Source organism: Harmonia axyridis, chromosome 1 (assembly GCF_914767665.1).
Source record: "Harmonia axyridis chromosome 1, icHarAxyr1.1, whole genome shotgun sequence".
Taxonomy (NCBI): Eukaryota; Metazoa; Arthropoda; class Insecta; order Coleoptera; family Coccinellidae; genus Harmonia; species Harmonia axyridis.
Window position 1 is genome coordinate 7,602,123 of NC_059501.1, and position 15,299 is coordinate 7,617,421.

Sequence of the window (15,299 nt, forward strand, 5' to 3'; positions counted from 1 at the left end):
GGTGACAATTTTTCCATTACACTGCTGCCTGGTTCTTTGTGATGCAGATTCTGCCAAACAACCTTTTTCAATGCAAAAATCACTAAAATATTCAATAAAGAATAAAGATTCAGAGAATTAGAGAAACTAATGGAAGACAAGGCTCATTCTAACACTTGTTCATTCAGAAACAAGCCACGAATTAGTTCGTTTTTGAATTTTGAACTCAATGACTTCTACACTTCTATTATGAATAGGTAACTCTTATGGTACTCACATCGAAGAATTTTGAGGTATCTGATTTTTAATTCATCAAACGTCCAGAATCCCGAAAAGCCAGTGCCAATCAGCTTGGTAGGCAAATATTTGAAACTTTGACTTCGTTACCTTTATTTATTTATCTCTTTTGATTGTTTTTTGCAGGGTTGTTTTAGTCATGATATATAAACGAAACATCGAAGCATCGGCTTAATCCGTATAGTAATAAACATATATAGAGGAAGTGAACGCAATTTTACATGTCCCCAACATTGTTAGATCACGTTGTCGAATTGTGATATATTTTCGAATCCACAATTTCAATATATCATTATGAATGTATATTATATTGAATAAAATATATTTATTTGAGTGATTCCTGATTAAATATGCAAATTTTAACATTTGGAATCCGATTTTTTTCCTTATAGTCGAATTGATATTAAGCAGAATATATATTATTTTCTGTATCTACCTGCTGAAATCCAAGGTTTGGCAACTTTTGCTCTCCTAGTGTCATCGGTTGTTTCACGTCGTTTGGAGCGCTTGAAGTTTGTTTTCTGAATTTCTGATTTATTTATGTATTTCAATATATTTTGAGTTGAGATGAAATATTGATTTACTAAGGGACATAAGAAGTGCGTTCTTTGTGCAGAAACTGCCGAATTGACCTAAATATCGTATCACTGATATGTTTTCATTTCTGCGCGCTTCATGTCAAATTTGATAGTTTATGTTGGGGACAAAATTTGCTTACTGAAAATGACATATGCTCCCTCTATATCTATGTTTATTACTCTGAAGTATTTTTAATATATAGACGAAAGGTCACAGCATTGGCTTAATCCAAATTGGTCGTCTGATTTCAATGGTTCTATATAGCAGTCGTGAATAAAAAAAATGTACAAATAAAACGATACGAAAAATATACCCTAGTGTCACTTAGCAAGCCCTAATTACGCCTGCAGCGTCGGCCCACCAAATTTCCAATCTCCAGCTTCCTCCGACTCGTTTCCCTTCTCCATAACTCAGAAATAATGGAATCCGCTCTCCTCCCCAACAGGCTTCCATTTATCAAGTATCAGAAAGTTACTCAAAAAATTCTGTCACTCAATCCAATTGAAATATGTTAATTGGAGAGTGCGGGCATGGCCATCAGCCACTCAATTTCTGTTCCGGCGTCTATAAATAGGTTTTAAATAAGGTTTGGGCAAAACATCGATGTATAATTTCGAAGTGTCAGGAATTATTAATGATCATTAGAGAAGTTGACGTTTCCACTGCACATTGTTGACGAGAATCGAGCCGGCTGGAAGAAAAGGTGGGTTTACGTTCTAATTTTCGGTCCTTCTTTCTTTTCTGATGTTTCGCGCCTGTTTCAGACGGTGGAGGAGTTTTGAAATTGCTGGGTTTGGACTCTTGCTTGAACATTCGTCTTGCTAATTCGAAGCTGATTTCTACATTTCTGTTCGATCGTATGGGTACTCCAATTATTGAGAAAATAAATTTTCATATATTTATGTGGTCTTCATGGATTCGATTGGCGCATGAATGAACGAACAGGATGATTCATAGAGATTAATATTCATCTACGAAAATATTCTTTCATCTTCATCTGAAAGTAATAGTGTTTTATATCATCATTAAATAGACCAAGTTTAAATTGTTAGTGAATTCTTGTTTGGAGAATATCATCATCTTCTCAATTGGATCGGAAGTAATATTCTTATCCTTTCAACCCCTCATTCCTGATAGGTATTACTTCTGAAGCATCAGAGCACAATTGGAAACATTAAGGTAGGAACTTTCAAACAACTGTTTCTTGGTCTATTTGATTCTTATTGTGAATCATCATCATTTTCATTTCGTGAAAACAATAGGTAAGTGGGTAAGAAAAACTCTAGATGAATACTTGAAATTTTTTAATTGAGATTTGTTGCAACAATGTTTGAATTGAAAGAGAATTTATATTGCTTTAAAGTATCATTTTCATATTCTTCCCAGAAAAATTGTCTGGAATCTGAAAAAATCTTCAAACTAACGAACCAACGTTAATCACCCTGATGTATACCTATAAACAGTTATGTGGTTTACAAGGGCACAATTGGCGTATTGGTGAAAAAGCGCTCAAAAGCTTTACTACACGACTTTTTTTTCAGTAATAACTGGAACTTTTTCTGATTCTGATCAAGCTATCAACCGCCGTTAGGTTGACTCGAAATCAAGTCAAGTTCAAGTTAAGTACTTGTGACTTGAAATCAAGTCAAGTTCAAGTCAAGTACTTGTGACTTGAAATCAAGTCAAGTTCAAGCCAAGTACTTGAATAAATACCTACTTGTCTTGACATCGAAATATTTCTACTTGACTTGAACTTGAGTTGGTTTCAAAACAAGATAAATCAAGTAGCTTGAATTTCAAGTAAAGCCGATAATCCCTAACCGCGGCATTTGAGATTCGAAGCCACCCTGCAAATTACCACAAATATATGGTTCTAGGTTTAGGGATTGATCAAGTCAAGAAGCGTGATATCTTAACCAATTACCTACTTGACTTGAAAAATACATACTTGAGCCTTAACTTCAAGCAACTTGATACGCACGGCATATATTTCTGCAAGCTCGTGAGCGTTTAGACCCAATAATAATGTTCAAAGGATAAATACAGTGAGTTTGACATCAATCTCCTAAATATATTCAAGAAATCTCCTGAAAATCGAGCAAATGAAAAGACTTGGCGTTATGAAATAAAAAAACTCCTGATTGAACCACAGGATTTTTTATCAACGCCAGCATCTTCAGCTCTAGTTGATAGACAATTTCTCAGTGCTGCTCTTACTGTCACAAAAATCCGCAATGAATTAGGTGAGAAACCTATCAGATGCCTCAGGTGTCTTCCATTCATTTCCATTTTGAAAAAGTTCATATTTTCGGTTCTTTTATGCTTTTTTTTTATTGATGTCCATACTACTCAATAAAACTACTAAAAACCAAGTATCTTGATAGAATGTACTTGATAAATAAAAACTTCACTTGACATTAGAAAGCTACTGCTTGACTTAAACTTGAATTCATTCAAAGTCAAACCAAGTGAAGTAGCTTGAATACCAAGTCAAGCCGTGAACAGGCTCCTATTCCGAGTGACAACTATTGAAAAAAGAACCTTTCACCTCTCATACTGAATACATATTTCGAAAATCATCAAGTGAGGAATGGTATACAATTTCTTTTATTTTTCATGTAAATACCGAAAGAAAATAGATTTACCATTGAGAAACAACGTTGGGATATGCACAGAAAGAACTCAACACACTGCGTTAGCGAAAATATTTTCTTTACGTAAAGCAATAAGGGAATTCCTCATCAAAAATACGAATCCTATATTTTTCTCAACTAAAGATAAGGACCTACAACGCACCACTTTTGCAGGACTCTGTGTAGTATCCTAAATTGATGAATAACAAACTTTATTAAACACAAAATTTCAAGGTCAAGCAAAAAGTAGAAAAGAAACTAAAACACTTTTTCCTGACTCTTCTTCCTATACTTAGCGTTTCCATTCCAACCATCAATTCTCGTACATATTCGAAAAATCCACAAAGGTTATAATTACAATAACGTGCCGAGTTTTGAGAATCAGTTCTATAAACAAACACTGTAATTATAATACGGATACAGCACGATTATAATTAAGCGCATGATTCTTGAAACGAATTATTCATATTTCCAAAGGGGAATCCAGCTGTTCTTAAGTGAAACCAGGATAATTAGATGTATTTCGAGCTAAGGATCGGTTTTTTTCGTATTTATCATTTTCTTGTCTGAACCTAAAGGTGGCAAAAAATGTGGGTGAAGCACAGAGTGGCTTGGTATAATTTATGAGTTGTTGAAAGGAGAATTAGTGTAGCTATCCTTCGAATCTGGTTTTATTAGAAATAGATAGATATCTATTTATGATTCCTGAATAATGATCTTTGTGTGTAAATGATTTAGGTACGAGGTATTGTGGTATATGAAAATTTCTGAGACGTACCGTCAAAAAAAGTATATAACATTGAATGTAATAGAGAATGTAGCTCACTAGGAATGTATTTTAGTAGATACTAATCGTAATCATATTTCGTCCATATTTAGGTATCTAATAAAACAACAATTTTTATTGAGCTTTTATTGGATTGATTCTCACACCTAATACTAAACGACATGAACCCTCTTTCAGAAAAATTAAGTCTGAACAAATTAAAATTCAGCCAACTATTGATATTGGCGAGGTGTCCCAAGAGTCTCCAACAAACACGACTGCGTTATGATCTGCTTGTGATATAACCGGAAAAATCGATCAAGTTTACGATATCGTTTATAAATATTGAAAAATACGCCGGACTCAAAATCGTCCCCTGGGGCACACCCATCGTCAACGACAATTACTCGCTTAGACAATTTTTAATCTTTGGGTTCTGTTTGTTGAGTAAGATTCTAGAATCCTGTGTGCACGGTCTCTCAATAACAAGTCATGGTGTCGAACGCCTTGAATAATTTGTTTTAATATGGTTTATATGTAATTTTTGATTTATTTCGCATGTCATTACTACTCAGAAGTTGAATATATTATTTCTGTATTTTTGCACAAATGAGAATTGTTCATCCACTTATGTTCAGAATCCATTTAGTACATAGTATCATCATTTGAAAAATATCTTTTTTTTGCTTTGTTTTTCTCATGTTTTTTCTCAATTAATTGGGTGGCCTCTTAATTTTAACTTAACACTAGACTCTTTTTGATGAATGACGAAATAAAATAATATGAAAAATTAATTCACAGCTGTTTTTTTCTTCAACAGTGTAATTTCACCCATTTATGTTTATCTGAACATAATAAAATTGTGAAGCATATTTTTGAGTGAGTGTAGAGTATGTAAGCTTATAAGTGATATTGTTGTCACTGATCATCGCTAAAATTTTTGGCAAATGAATAGGGATTCACGGTTTAACTTGATAATCAAGCTACTTGACTTGGGCTTGACTTGAAATCAACTCAGCTTCAAATAAAGTAGTAGTTTTTCAATGTCCAGTCAAGTATTTATTTATCAAGTAGGTATTTCACTTTCCATTAAAAAACTACTACTTTACTTGAACTTGAGTTGATTTCAAGTCAAGCCCAAGTCAAGTAGCTCGAATATCAAGTCAAGCCGTGAATTTCTAGAAAAGAATACCTATGTTTTTCGGCAATGAAAATCAATTGTTGTTTGGTGATCTATCAGAAACCTGGGGGCCTATAAATCGCCGAGCCCAGAGCAAGTTGCAAGAGTCCCCAGTGAAAAACAAGAGGCATGACTTCTCATATTCAAGCAAGATGGGCTCAAGTTCGAAAAACCTTTTAATAAAGATACATCTTTCCATGATATCTTCTAATAGTTCGAGAACCATTAAATTTGAATATTTCATACGAAATTGCTAACTCTATCAAACCCAACTTCCAAAAATTTTCTTCCATGTGACTCAGAAGTAGTAGTGAATCTTATAAAATACCTCATTTTCCCTGAACAAAATCATTGTACATTATCAGAGTACTCCAAAACTCGATCGAATCACTCAACACCACAGCCTCCCCTTCCCCTCAATGAACACGCTCATCTCCACATCCCGACGACTGGAAAACCCATTTCCCTCGTGTATCAGGGGCTGAATCGTAAAGGATCCTTCCAATTCCCTGCTGGATATTGGAAAAGTCCCGTTCCAGAAAGAAGGTGGGATAACGAACGAGCCATAGACGACAGTCTGTCTCCTGGTGGGAGGAGTGAGGAGCAAACAACTCCGAATCCTTCCTCCACATTTGCCAGTTGCTACGAATCCTTCGTTCTGAGCGCGTCGTTTGAATCGACAAGTGATTTTACGTTTTCACACCGTGTTTTGATAGTTTGCTACGTGACAAAGTGTTATTTTGAAGATATCACAGGTTACAGACTGAAAAAACCGCGATCCACTACTGATCTCGCGAATTTGAGACGTATAAAGCGAAAGTATCGCACGTAAGTAGGAAAAACGCATGATACGCAGCCCGCTGAAGCGTATGCATGCAACTTCCCCTTCCCCAGCGTGTATCGGCGCCAGACGAAGCGTCATCCATCATGGTCGATGACGATCTGCGCCGGGATTGGTCCGCTCCGCGTCACGTGTATTGTTAATTGGCAACGGTGGGCGTGTCCGTGCCTCAGACTGTGGGCAAGTTGAGGACTAGAAGGGGAATTGAAAAAAGGCATAGTATGCGCTGTGAACCCCCTGCGTGCTTGAAACTCTCCACAGGCCATCTCGCATAGTTCACCGTGTTCCGAGGAGAGAATTCCAGAGAAAAATTAATGATCATGAGTTCGTTTCTGATGAACCCCGTGTCTGGCGCGGCTCTGCCGGCTAGTTACCAGCAGTCACAGCATTTGTCGGGCGTTGTGGTCGATCCGAAATTCCCGCCGTCGGAAGAGTACAGCCAAAATAGTTACATACCGTCCACAGGAAATGATTTTTTCGGGAATCACCACATACCACAGTCCCAACACCACCTCCAGTATGGATACCACAATCACCACCAACAGGCCTATGGATCCACGCCGGTTCCAATTGCAAACGGTGGATATGGCAGCTATGGCAATTACTACCATCCACAGATACATTCGCACCACGGGCCGCCTATCCATTCTCATCAGATTAGGCCGTCCATACCGATCCACGAAGCCCAACAGTCCATGGTACCTTGTGGGAACCACCAGCCTCCGGTTTCTAGTGCGGGCGGTATTTTGCAGAACTTAGCCGATATTCCCGTTACCCAAAACTCTAGTGATATAGTGAAAACAAGTGTGTGTAGTCCAGGTTCTGTGGGACATGGCCAGGATTCGAGAAGTTCGCCTCCTGGACCTCACAGTCTGCAAGAACTAGGTTTGCGGATGGAAGAAAATGTGTCCGATGAACATGATGATTGTGATGATGGACAGGGTAGTTCTACAAATAACGATGAAGAGGAGGAAGACGACGATGGAAGTGATAGGCAGATTTATCCATGGATGAGGAAGGTGCATGTCTCTGGAGCTTGTAAGTGTTCTTTTCTATCATCCATATGTGTTTAATTGTCATTTAAAAAAGAAACTAGCAAACAAAACACTAGAGGAGTGACTTAATCACTTTAGTTCTGAACCTTACAATTGGCAGACTGGCAGTAAACAATCATTATTCTTATCTAACAACTTCCATTCAACCATATAGTCCATTTATCGCTATATTCGCTTAAGAATATTAAAGATAGAACTGTCTATTCGTTTAATATAGGCCTATTTGAGAAACTACCACACTACTTTAATTGTAATGGTTAGGTAATACTGCAGTTATATTGAGTGTATTTCTGAGTTTCCAGAACAAACGTTTGAAATACAAAACTGCTTCCCCTTATGAATTTTCCATACCTAAATAAGTATTATACCCCACATTTCCAAAGTAGTGATAATGGTTATGACTGCTTAGCGGTTTGTCAAAATTGTTCATCTACCATTCAACAACTATTAGGTATCGTGAGACTCAAACGAAGTTACATCAGAAATCATTCTTGGAATATGTTTTTGTAGCTTGTGTAAATATCTGTATTATTGACATAAACACACTATAGTTCTGAATTTGACAATACTTTGCGGGATATATCTAATAACAACCTAACGAATATACAATAATGCAAACACAATTGACTAGGTATACATAATCATTGGTCTTATTCATCAACTTATATTCAACCATATTGTGTGTCTTCCGCTGTATATTCGCCAAATAATCTTAGTGATTATACTGTCTATCCATAAGCTATAGTCCTCGGTATAGTCCTTGCGTAATCGCACCATTGGTAAACACATTCAAGACTATTATACAGGACTCTGAACCAGTGGCGCAGTGCTTCATTTCCCTCGCAGAGAAGAGATAGAAATATACCTACCTAACGTTTGAATAAAATGAAGACTTCCAGTCTACACCTAACCCTAGACACAACCTTTATACCTACTGATATCAAACATGTTTCAAGTTGTCAACACGGTTATGATTATTCAGTGGTTTATTCAAATTATTGTTTACTATTCTACAGCGATTATCGTAATACACATATGAAGTTACATAAGTAAACATTCTTGGAATATGTTTTGTATATCATATCACAGCTTACGTAATATCAGTTTTATTGACGTAAACATTCGATTAAGATTTGATTGAACTGTTTGATTTATCAATTAATGATAACATTCATTCATCGATATGCGCTAATACTGTGTGATGAATTCGTTAAAACTTCAAAGTTATAGAATCAAAATATGCCATGGGTTATGCCAAATTACGATAACCTTATACCTAAATTAACCTTTTACCGAGCCTTATACCTACGTAAATTAACCTTATACCTAAATTATGAATTTCGCTCGATGCCGAGAAGTATGAGGATCTTCAGTTTAGTTTCCAACTAGTTATCTTATGATAGGATTTAGTTTGTTTTGGAAAAATTTGAATTGATTATGTAAGCATACGATATAGGTACAATTTTTTGTTATGTTATGGTTTTTAGTGTTTTTTTTATTTCTTCGGAATTTCAAAATTTTAGAAATATTCCATGAACATATTCTGATTACCTAATTGATGAAAATTCGATGTTACTTGCCAATGAGTACTGAGGAAATCGAGAAACATAATCTCAAAATATTATTACTGCTAAATTTTGTGTGTCAAATACCTACCTACATATATCCCGAACAATGGCCAGAATATGATACCTTTAGGCTATTTACAAACTTTCAGGCTGAATTCTGCGGGTACCTAGGTATCTATCTGTATTCACGGAAATATTGGGTATAATTCGTTCAAATATTTTTCTTGAATCGAGTCTTGAATTTCTTATGGTTCTCATGATGTGATCAACTTGAAGATTTGCAAAGAGCTTGAATAGGCATGTCATATCACCACCCAGAATTCCAACGTAATTTTCTTTCGAAATTGATCTTGAACTTCCTATGGTTCTGATTACGCGACCAATAAGAAATTTTGCAAGAGGCTTTAATTTATTATTCTACATCCAAGTGCAAATTTTCATCTCGCTCCAACTTGCCGTTGCAATATTTACGAAACCCCTAGTCGGATTTTGCCCATTAACAAACTTAACCGCAATATTCGAGATCCCAAACTTTTTTGAGAATTTCACGTTTCTAGGCCTTTTTATTCTAAATCTTGTTTACTGCCGATTCGACGACGAGGTCTCATTTTATATCAAGGCATATCAGAGACAAGGAAGTTATAACTTCAGATTTCTGTACAGAAGACTGAATTAAATCTATATTGAAGGAAAAAGCTGCATGTTAAATTTTGTGGAAAATTACATACATTCAAATTTGGACAAGCGCGCAAAAAGTCTTTACTTTCCTTCACTGCTTTTTTTAATTTTTTTCAAGTCAAGTTGAGATATAGAGAAAACCAAAATCTTCTTTCTTCATAATAATTGTAATTACAATAATCTTTCGATAATCACTGATTTAACCCAAATTCAGTTCTCAAACTGCACTAAATGCAGGGGTTTGGCAATATGCCCCATTCCAATATTCCAAAGACTCATCATTCTCATTTTATTGAATGATGAATCCGAACTCAATAGACGCAAATTGAAAATCAAGGGTGGTCTTTGAATCTCAACAATAGTCCCATTATTAACCAAACACTCCGTGAAGAAACTAACCACAACAAACATTTCAAAAATCGTTACACTCGAAACGATTGACATCTGATAAACCGCTCCAATTTCTCAATCCATGGGAATCCCAGACGGTGTCATCCCAAACAAAACACCAAGGTCGAAACAGCAAGTGACACTCTTCGATCTTGCAAATCGATTCGAGCTCCGCACAAAAGAGTAAAGTACCCTTATTTATAATCTTTTCTCATCCTAATGACCGTCGATTTGTAAATCTGTCTCTGCGGAGGACTGTTTACAGTGTGGCCAACTATCAAGTAGACGCAAACTATTGTTACAGCCGAGGTTACAGCACTGAAAATTACGGTATCAGTATCTTAGTGGGAATTGAAACTATCATAGGTGATATAGGTACCTATAGATTTCAAATCAGTTTGGCCATTTATCCAATATTTATCAGCAGATTAATTTTTTTAATGGATTCTTCACCCTGAAATCTATGGAATAAACCATGGGAACCAAAGAAAATTCATCATTTGAATGTTGATATTTTCCATTTTAATCATCACTTTTTTGTTGCTGAGAAACAGAACACATGTCATATATTATTATATGTTTAAATGTTTATAGGCATGGTTAAATATTACCGAGGATATTATTTTATTGAATTCTTGGTAGTTTTGAAGATACAGAAAAAATTAGAGTTTCCTGGGATAAATATAAAAAAATTATCCTATAAATATGGGCCCCTCAAATGTTTTGTTTTCTAGATACAGATTGTTTCTTGTAATCCTACTTTTTTGTCATGATTATAGCATATCGAAACAAAAAGTTGACCACTTATGACTTTTCCTTCACAAAAGGACACAAAGTTGTCAATTTTTTGATATTTATATTGAATATCCTTCATCAAGTAGACTAAATAAACTTTTTTAATTTATGAATAATGACTGATGGAGAAAATGAGCCCGAAAACTTATAATTAATTAAAATACAAGATAGTTAATTGATATCGTATGATATTACACACCTGGAAATCGTACTTCTTTTTCTTTTTTGAATTATTCATTATAATTAATTTATTCATCACAGCTTACTATTTTTATGATGATTTGTATTTTCCTGAGGTTTTCGTGAGTATTGTCTGAATTTTTTTTTCGAAATCGGTATTTAATATGACAAAACTATATGGCAACAAAAAGTTCAGTATATCTATCACTTAAAAACTTATTTTTACATTTTTTTTAACTACCAGAGGTCCACCAAAAAAGTTCTTGAGGAAAAAAGCTGATAATGTTCCAGAAAAATCACCCTGCATATATTTGAATTTAAAATGGACATATCACGTGATGTAAACTTTAATTTGGAATGTCTATGCCAAATTTCAATTAAATATCTAACATCTTGTGGAATGTTGTGCTTTGAGAGAAAAATCCTCCTGTATCTCGAAAGCAAAGTGTTTGCGGACGCATGTTTATATCTCTGTTTATATAGTTGAAGAAAGACGTCCATACTCAAGGTGGAGTATGATTTGGCTTGATTTTCCAGCTACTTGACTTGAGCTTGACTTGATTTCAACTCAAGCTCAAGTCAAGTGGTAGTTTTTCAATTTCAAGTCAAGTATTTATTTATCAAGTTCTTGAATCATATCAAGGTACTTGATTTGTAGCAGTTTTATTGTGTAGTGTCACATCAATGAAAAAAGTGATAAAATGAGAAGGAACCTTGCGAAAAACACTTTGATTTATGAACCTTATTGTTTCCAGAACCAAAAATATCAACTAGTCTAAAATGGAATTACAAATAAAAACTAAAGGGTGTTATTTTTAGAGCTATAGAACTTTAAATTGCAATAAAACAACGATGGATTATTAGATTGACATGAATTTTATTTATCCGCAAGATAATTTTGGGCTCGATTTTGGGGCATTACATTTCAAATATGATTTCTGGCATATGACCGCCACGGCTGGCTCGGATGTAGTCCAATCTGGATGTCCAATTTTCGATGACTTTTTCCAAAATTTGTGGCCGTATATTGGCAATAACACGGCGAATATTGTCTTCCAAAAATGTTCAAGGGTTACTCGGTACATTTCTATGAACTATCTCACGCGTCAGGCGTATCAGCTCGTACCCTATACATTTTGTATTAGCAGTCCTATGTTTCATTACAGGGAAAATAAGTTTAGCAAAGCGCTTAAATTGCTTTGTCATAGTTGGACATTTTATTTGTTATATGTTTTTGTATGTTTAAAAAATAAATATTAATATGGTAATTTAAAAATAAAGATGAAGTAATTTTGTAATTTTTAAATCTTTTGAATTGGCGGTTCAGCGCACTTAAGGTACAGCCGCCACTGGTTTCTAACCCTAAGTGGTTGATCTTCAGTGAACGAAATACAAAGAAAAAGAATATTTAAATCAAATACTAAGGTACACAATTGAATGGCAGTTTTATATAATGAAGAATCCAACCAACGATATATTAATCAATTTACAAATCAATATTATAGATCGACGAACAAAATAATCTCCATTGTGGTAGCAGAAAAATAGAACTAGTTTTATTCTTTCCAAAAGTCACTGTTTTCTTTTCTGCGTTACTATTAAAAATCAATTACTAAACAGTGACGTGAACAGACAATGATTAAACACAATGTATTGAAGATTCTTGCAGACCAACAACAGTCCCATTATCAACGAAACAATCCGTGAAGAACCTAACCACAACAAACAGTTCAAAAATCGTTACACTCTAGACGATTGACATCTGATAAACCGCTCTAATTTCTCAATCCCTGGGAATCCCAGACAGCGTCATCCCAAACAAAACACCAAGGTCGAAACATCAAGTGACACTCTCCGATCTTGCAAATCGATTCGAACTTGCCACAAAAGCCTGAAGTACCCCAATTTATAATCTACCATCATCTCAATGACCGTCGATTTGTAAAATCTACCTCGGCGATCCTGTTTACAGTGCGGCCAACCCATCAAGTAAACACCAACTATTGTTACAGGGTTATAAATAGCGTTCTTAGTATCTTTTAGTGGGAATTAAAACTGGCAACGCTCTGGTTTGCGTTTGTCGGTCTCGGAGAGACAAATGGGTTGCAATTTATCCTGCAGACCTCCTAGATTCGGCGCGATTTGGTGTACAGGACGAATACAAAGGACCTCAAAGACGGCGATAATGTGAAGGAAAAATATTGCTATGCGCCAAGCTAGGATGAGGGATTGTGATGGGTTGGATGGTTATTTTTCATGTGGATTCGAGGGGTGTGTTTCATTCTGTGGTTGTAAGGTGGATTCTGAATTTGGAAACGAAGAGGTTTTACAGGTAGTTGGAATTTGGTGTCTAATTATGACAGTTAGAAAAAAATGGTTGGCATGTTCTTGAGTTCCTTTTAGTTTTTTCAATTAAAACCGTTAGTAAAGGGTGTTTTTTTAGAGCTGTAGAACTTTAAATTGCAATAAAACAACGATGGATTATTCGATTGACATGAATTTTATTTATCCGCAAGATAATCTTGTGGCATTACATTTTAAATATGATTTCTGGCATATGACCGCCACGGCTGGCTCGGATGTAGTCCAATCTGGACGTCCAATTTTCGATGACTTTTTCCAATATTTGTGGCCGTATATCGGCAATAACACGGCGAATGTTGTCTTCCAAATGGTCAAGGGTTTGTGGCTTATCCGCAAAGACCAATGACTTTACATAGCCCCACAGAAAGTAGTCTAGCGGTGTTAAATCTCAAAAACTTGGAGGCCAATTCACAGGTCCAAAACGTGAAATTAGGCGGTCACCAAACGTGTCTTTCAATAAATCGATTGTGGCACGAGCTGTGTGACATGTTGCGTCGTCTTGTTGGAACCACAGCTCCTGGACATCATGGTTGTTCAATTCAGGAATGAAAAAGTTAGTAATCATGGCTCTTTACCGATCACCATTGACTGTAACGTTCTGGCCAACATCGTTTTTGAAGAAGTACGGACCAATGATTCAACCAGCCCATAAAGCGCACCAAACGTATGTAACGGTGTTTCGACATACACTTGAGGATTAGCTTCACTCCAAATGCGGCATTTTTGTTTGTTGACGTAGCCATTCAACCAGAAGTGCGCTCCATCGCTAATGGACGTAGTGCGCGAAAAGTATTCCGTACAGAACCATTATTTTTGAAATAAAATTGCACTATTTGCAAGCGTTGTTCTGGCGTGAGTCAATTCATGATGAATTGCCAAACCAAACTGAGAATAAATCACTTGACAGCTGTCAAATCGGTTGCCATCTTGATCAGTAATGCCAACTTAAAGTTATATACCTCGAAAAAAAACACCCGTTACATGCATAGTTGGTGCTTCATACACTTTAATCCCTTGGTTTGTAATCTACCATTCTTTATTTGCAACAATTAATCACGAGAATAAAACTACCCTGAAAACCTTTTTTTCACAGAAAATAACAACTTTCGTACCTACCCAATGCGCACAGGTACGTTAATCTAAAGTTATGGAATGGTTGTGTAACCAACAGTATTGTATCGGTAAATTTGTCGCGGGAAATAACATTTATTTGCTCGAAGTATTATATCAACATTTAACGTTGTTTTTAAACGTATAAATAGTATAAATACGGTTTTATTATGTTATCAACAGAAACCTTGATTGAACACATGAATATATAAACAATTATTTATATATTGAAGTATTCTTGTTATAATTTTGCTATAGGATAATAGCGCATATAACAACCTGATAAAGAGACATTATAAGATCGTTTCATCATCGATTCAAAACAGATATTATTCCATCATCATTTTCGTGATGAAATTATCATTATCAACAATTTGGGACAAAAATGGTTGAGAGGTTTATTAAAAAATATATTCAACATGAACGATGATATAATATTTAATGTTAAACACGGACGTGTTTGTAACCAAATAAACGAAAAAGAGTATAGATCATATGTTTATCAACGTTGAATGGAAACGTGATGATATAGTTATTATAAAACGTAAAATCAACGTGTTTTAGAGATAGGTGGTTATTGAATAGTAGGGGTTGATCAACTCGAGTTGATTTTTAGTCAAGCTAAAGTAGCTTGAATATTGAGCCAAGCCGTGAACCCCTATTGAATAGTTTCGAGGCAATATTGAAATAACGTCCAATCTCAGCATATTAATAATATTTACAAAATAACGTAATATAGTTATTAGTGAACTAGTTTCAAAACTATCCGTTGAAGAAATACATGGTACATAACTTCATGAACACGTATCTGAATCATGTTAAATTTTTAAACTAAAATGACAACGTTGAAAATTCAATGATACAACGTTGAATAAAAGTTAAAT

At 35.3% G+C, this 15,299-nt stretch overlaps 1 protein-coding gene across 2 annotated transcripts in view; it reads left to right on the forward strand.

The window, feature by feature from the left end:
• Nucleotides 1–6,105: 6,105 nt before the first annotated feature.
• Nucleotides 6,106–15,299, forward strand: part of LOC123675384 (homeobox protein Hox-B4a) — a 37,498-nt gene continuing 28,304 nt past the window's right edge. For both annotated transcript variants that reach the window (XM_045610740.1, XM_045610748.1), the window contains exon 1: nt 6,106–7,313. In XM_045610740.1, coding sequence (XP_045466696.1) covers nt 6,590–7,313 — 724 coding nt within the window. In that variant the 5' untranslated portion in view covers nt 6,106–6,589. The remainder of the gene's footprint in view (nt 7,314–15,299) is intronic.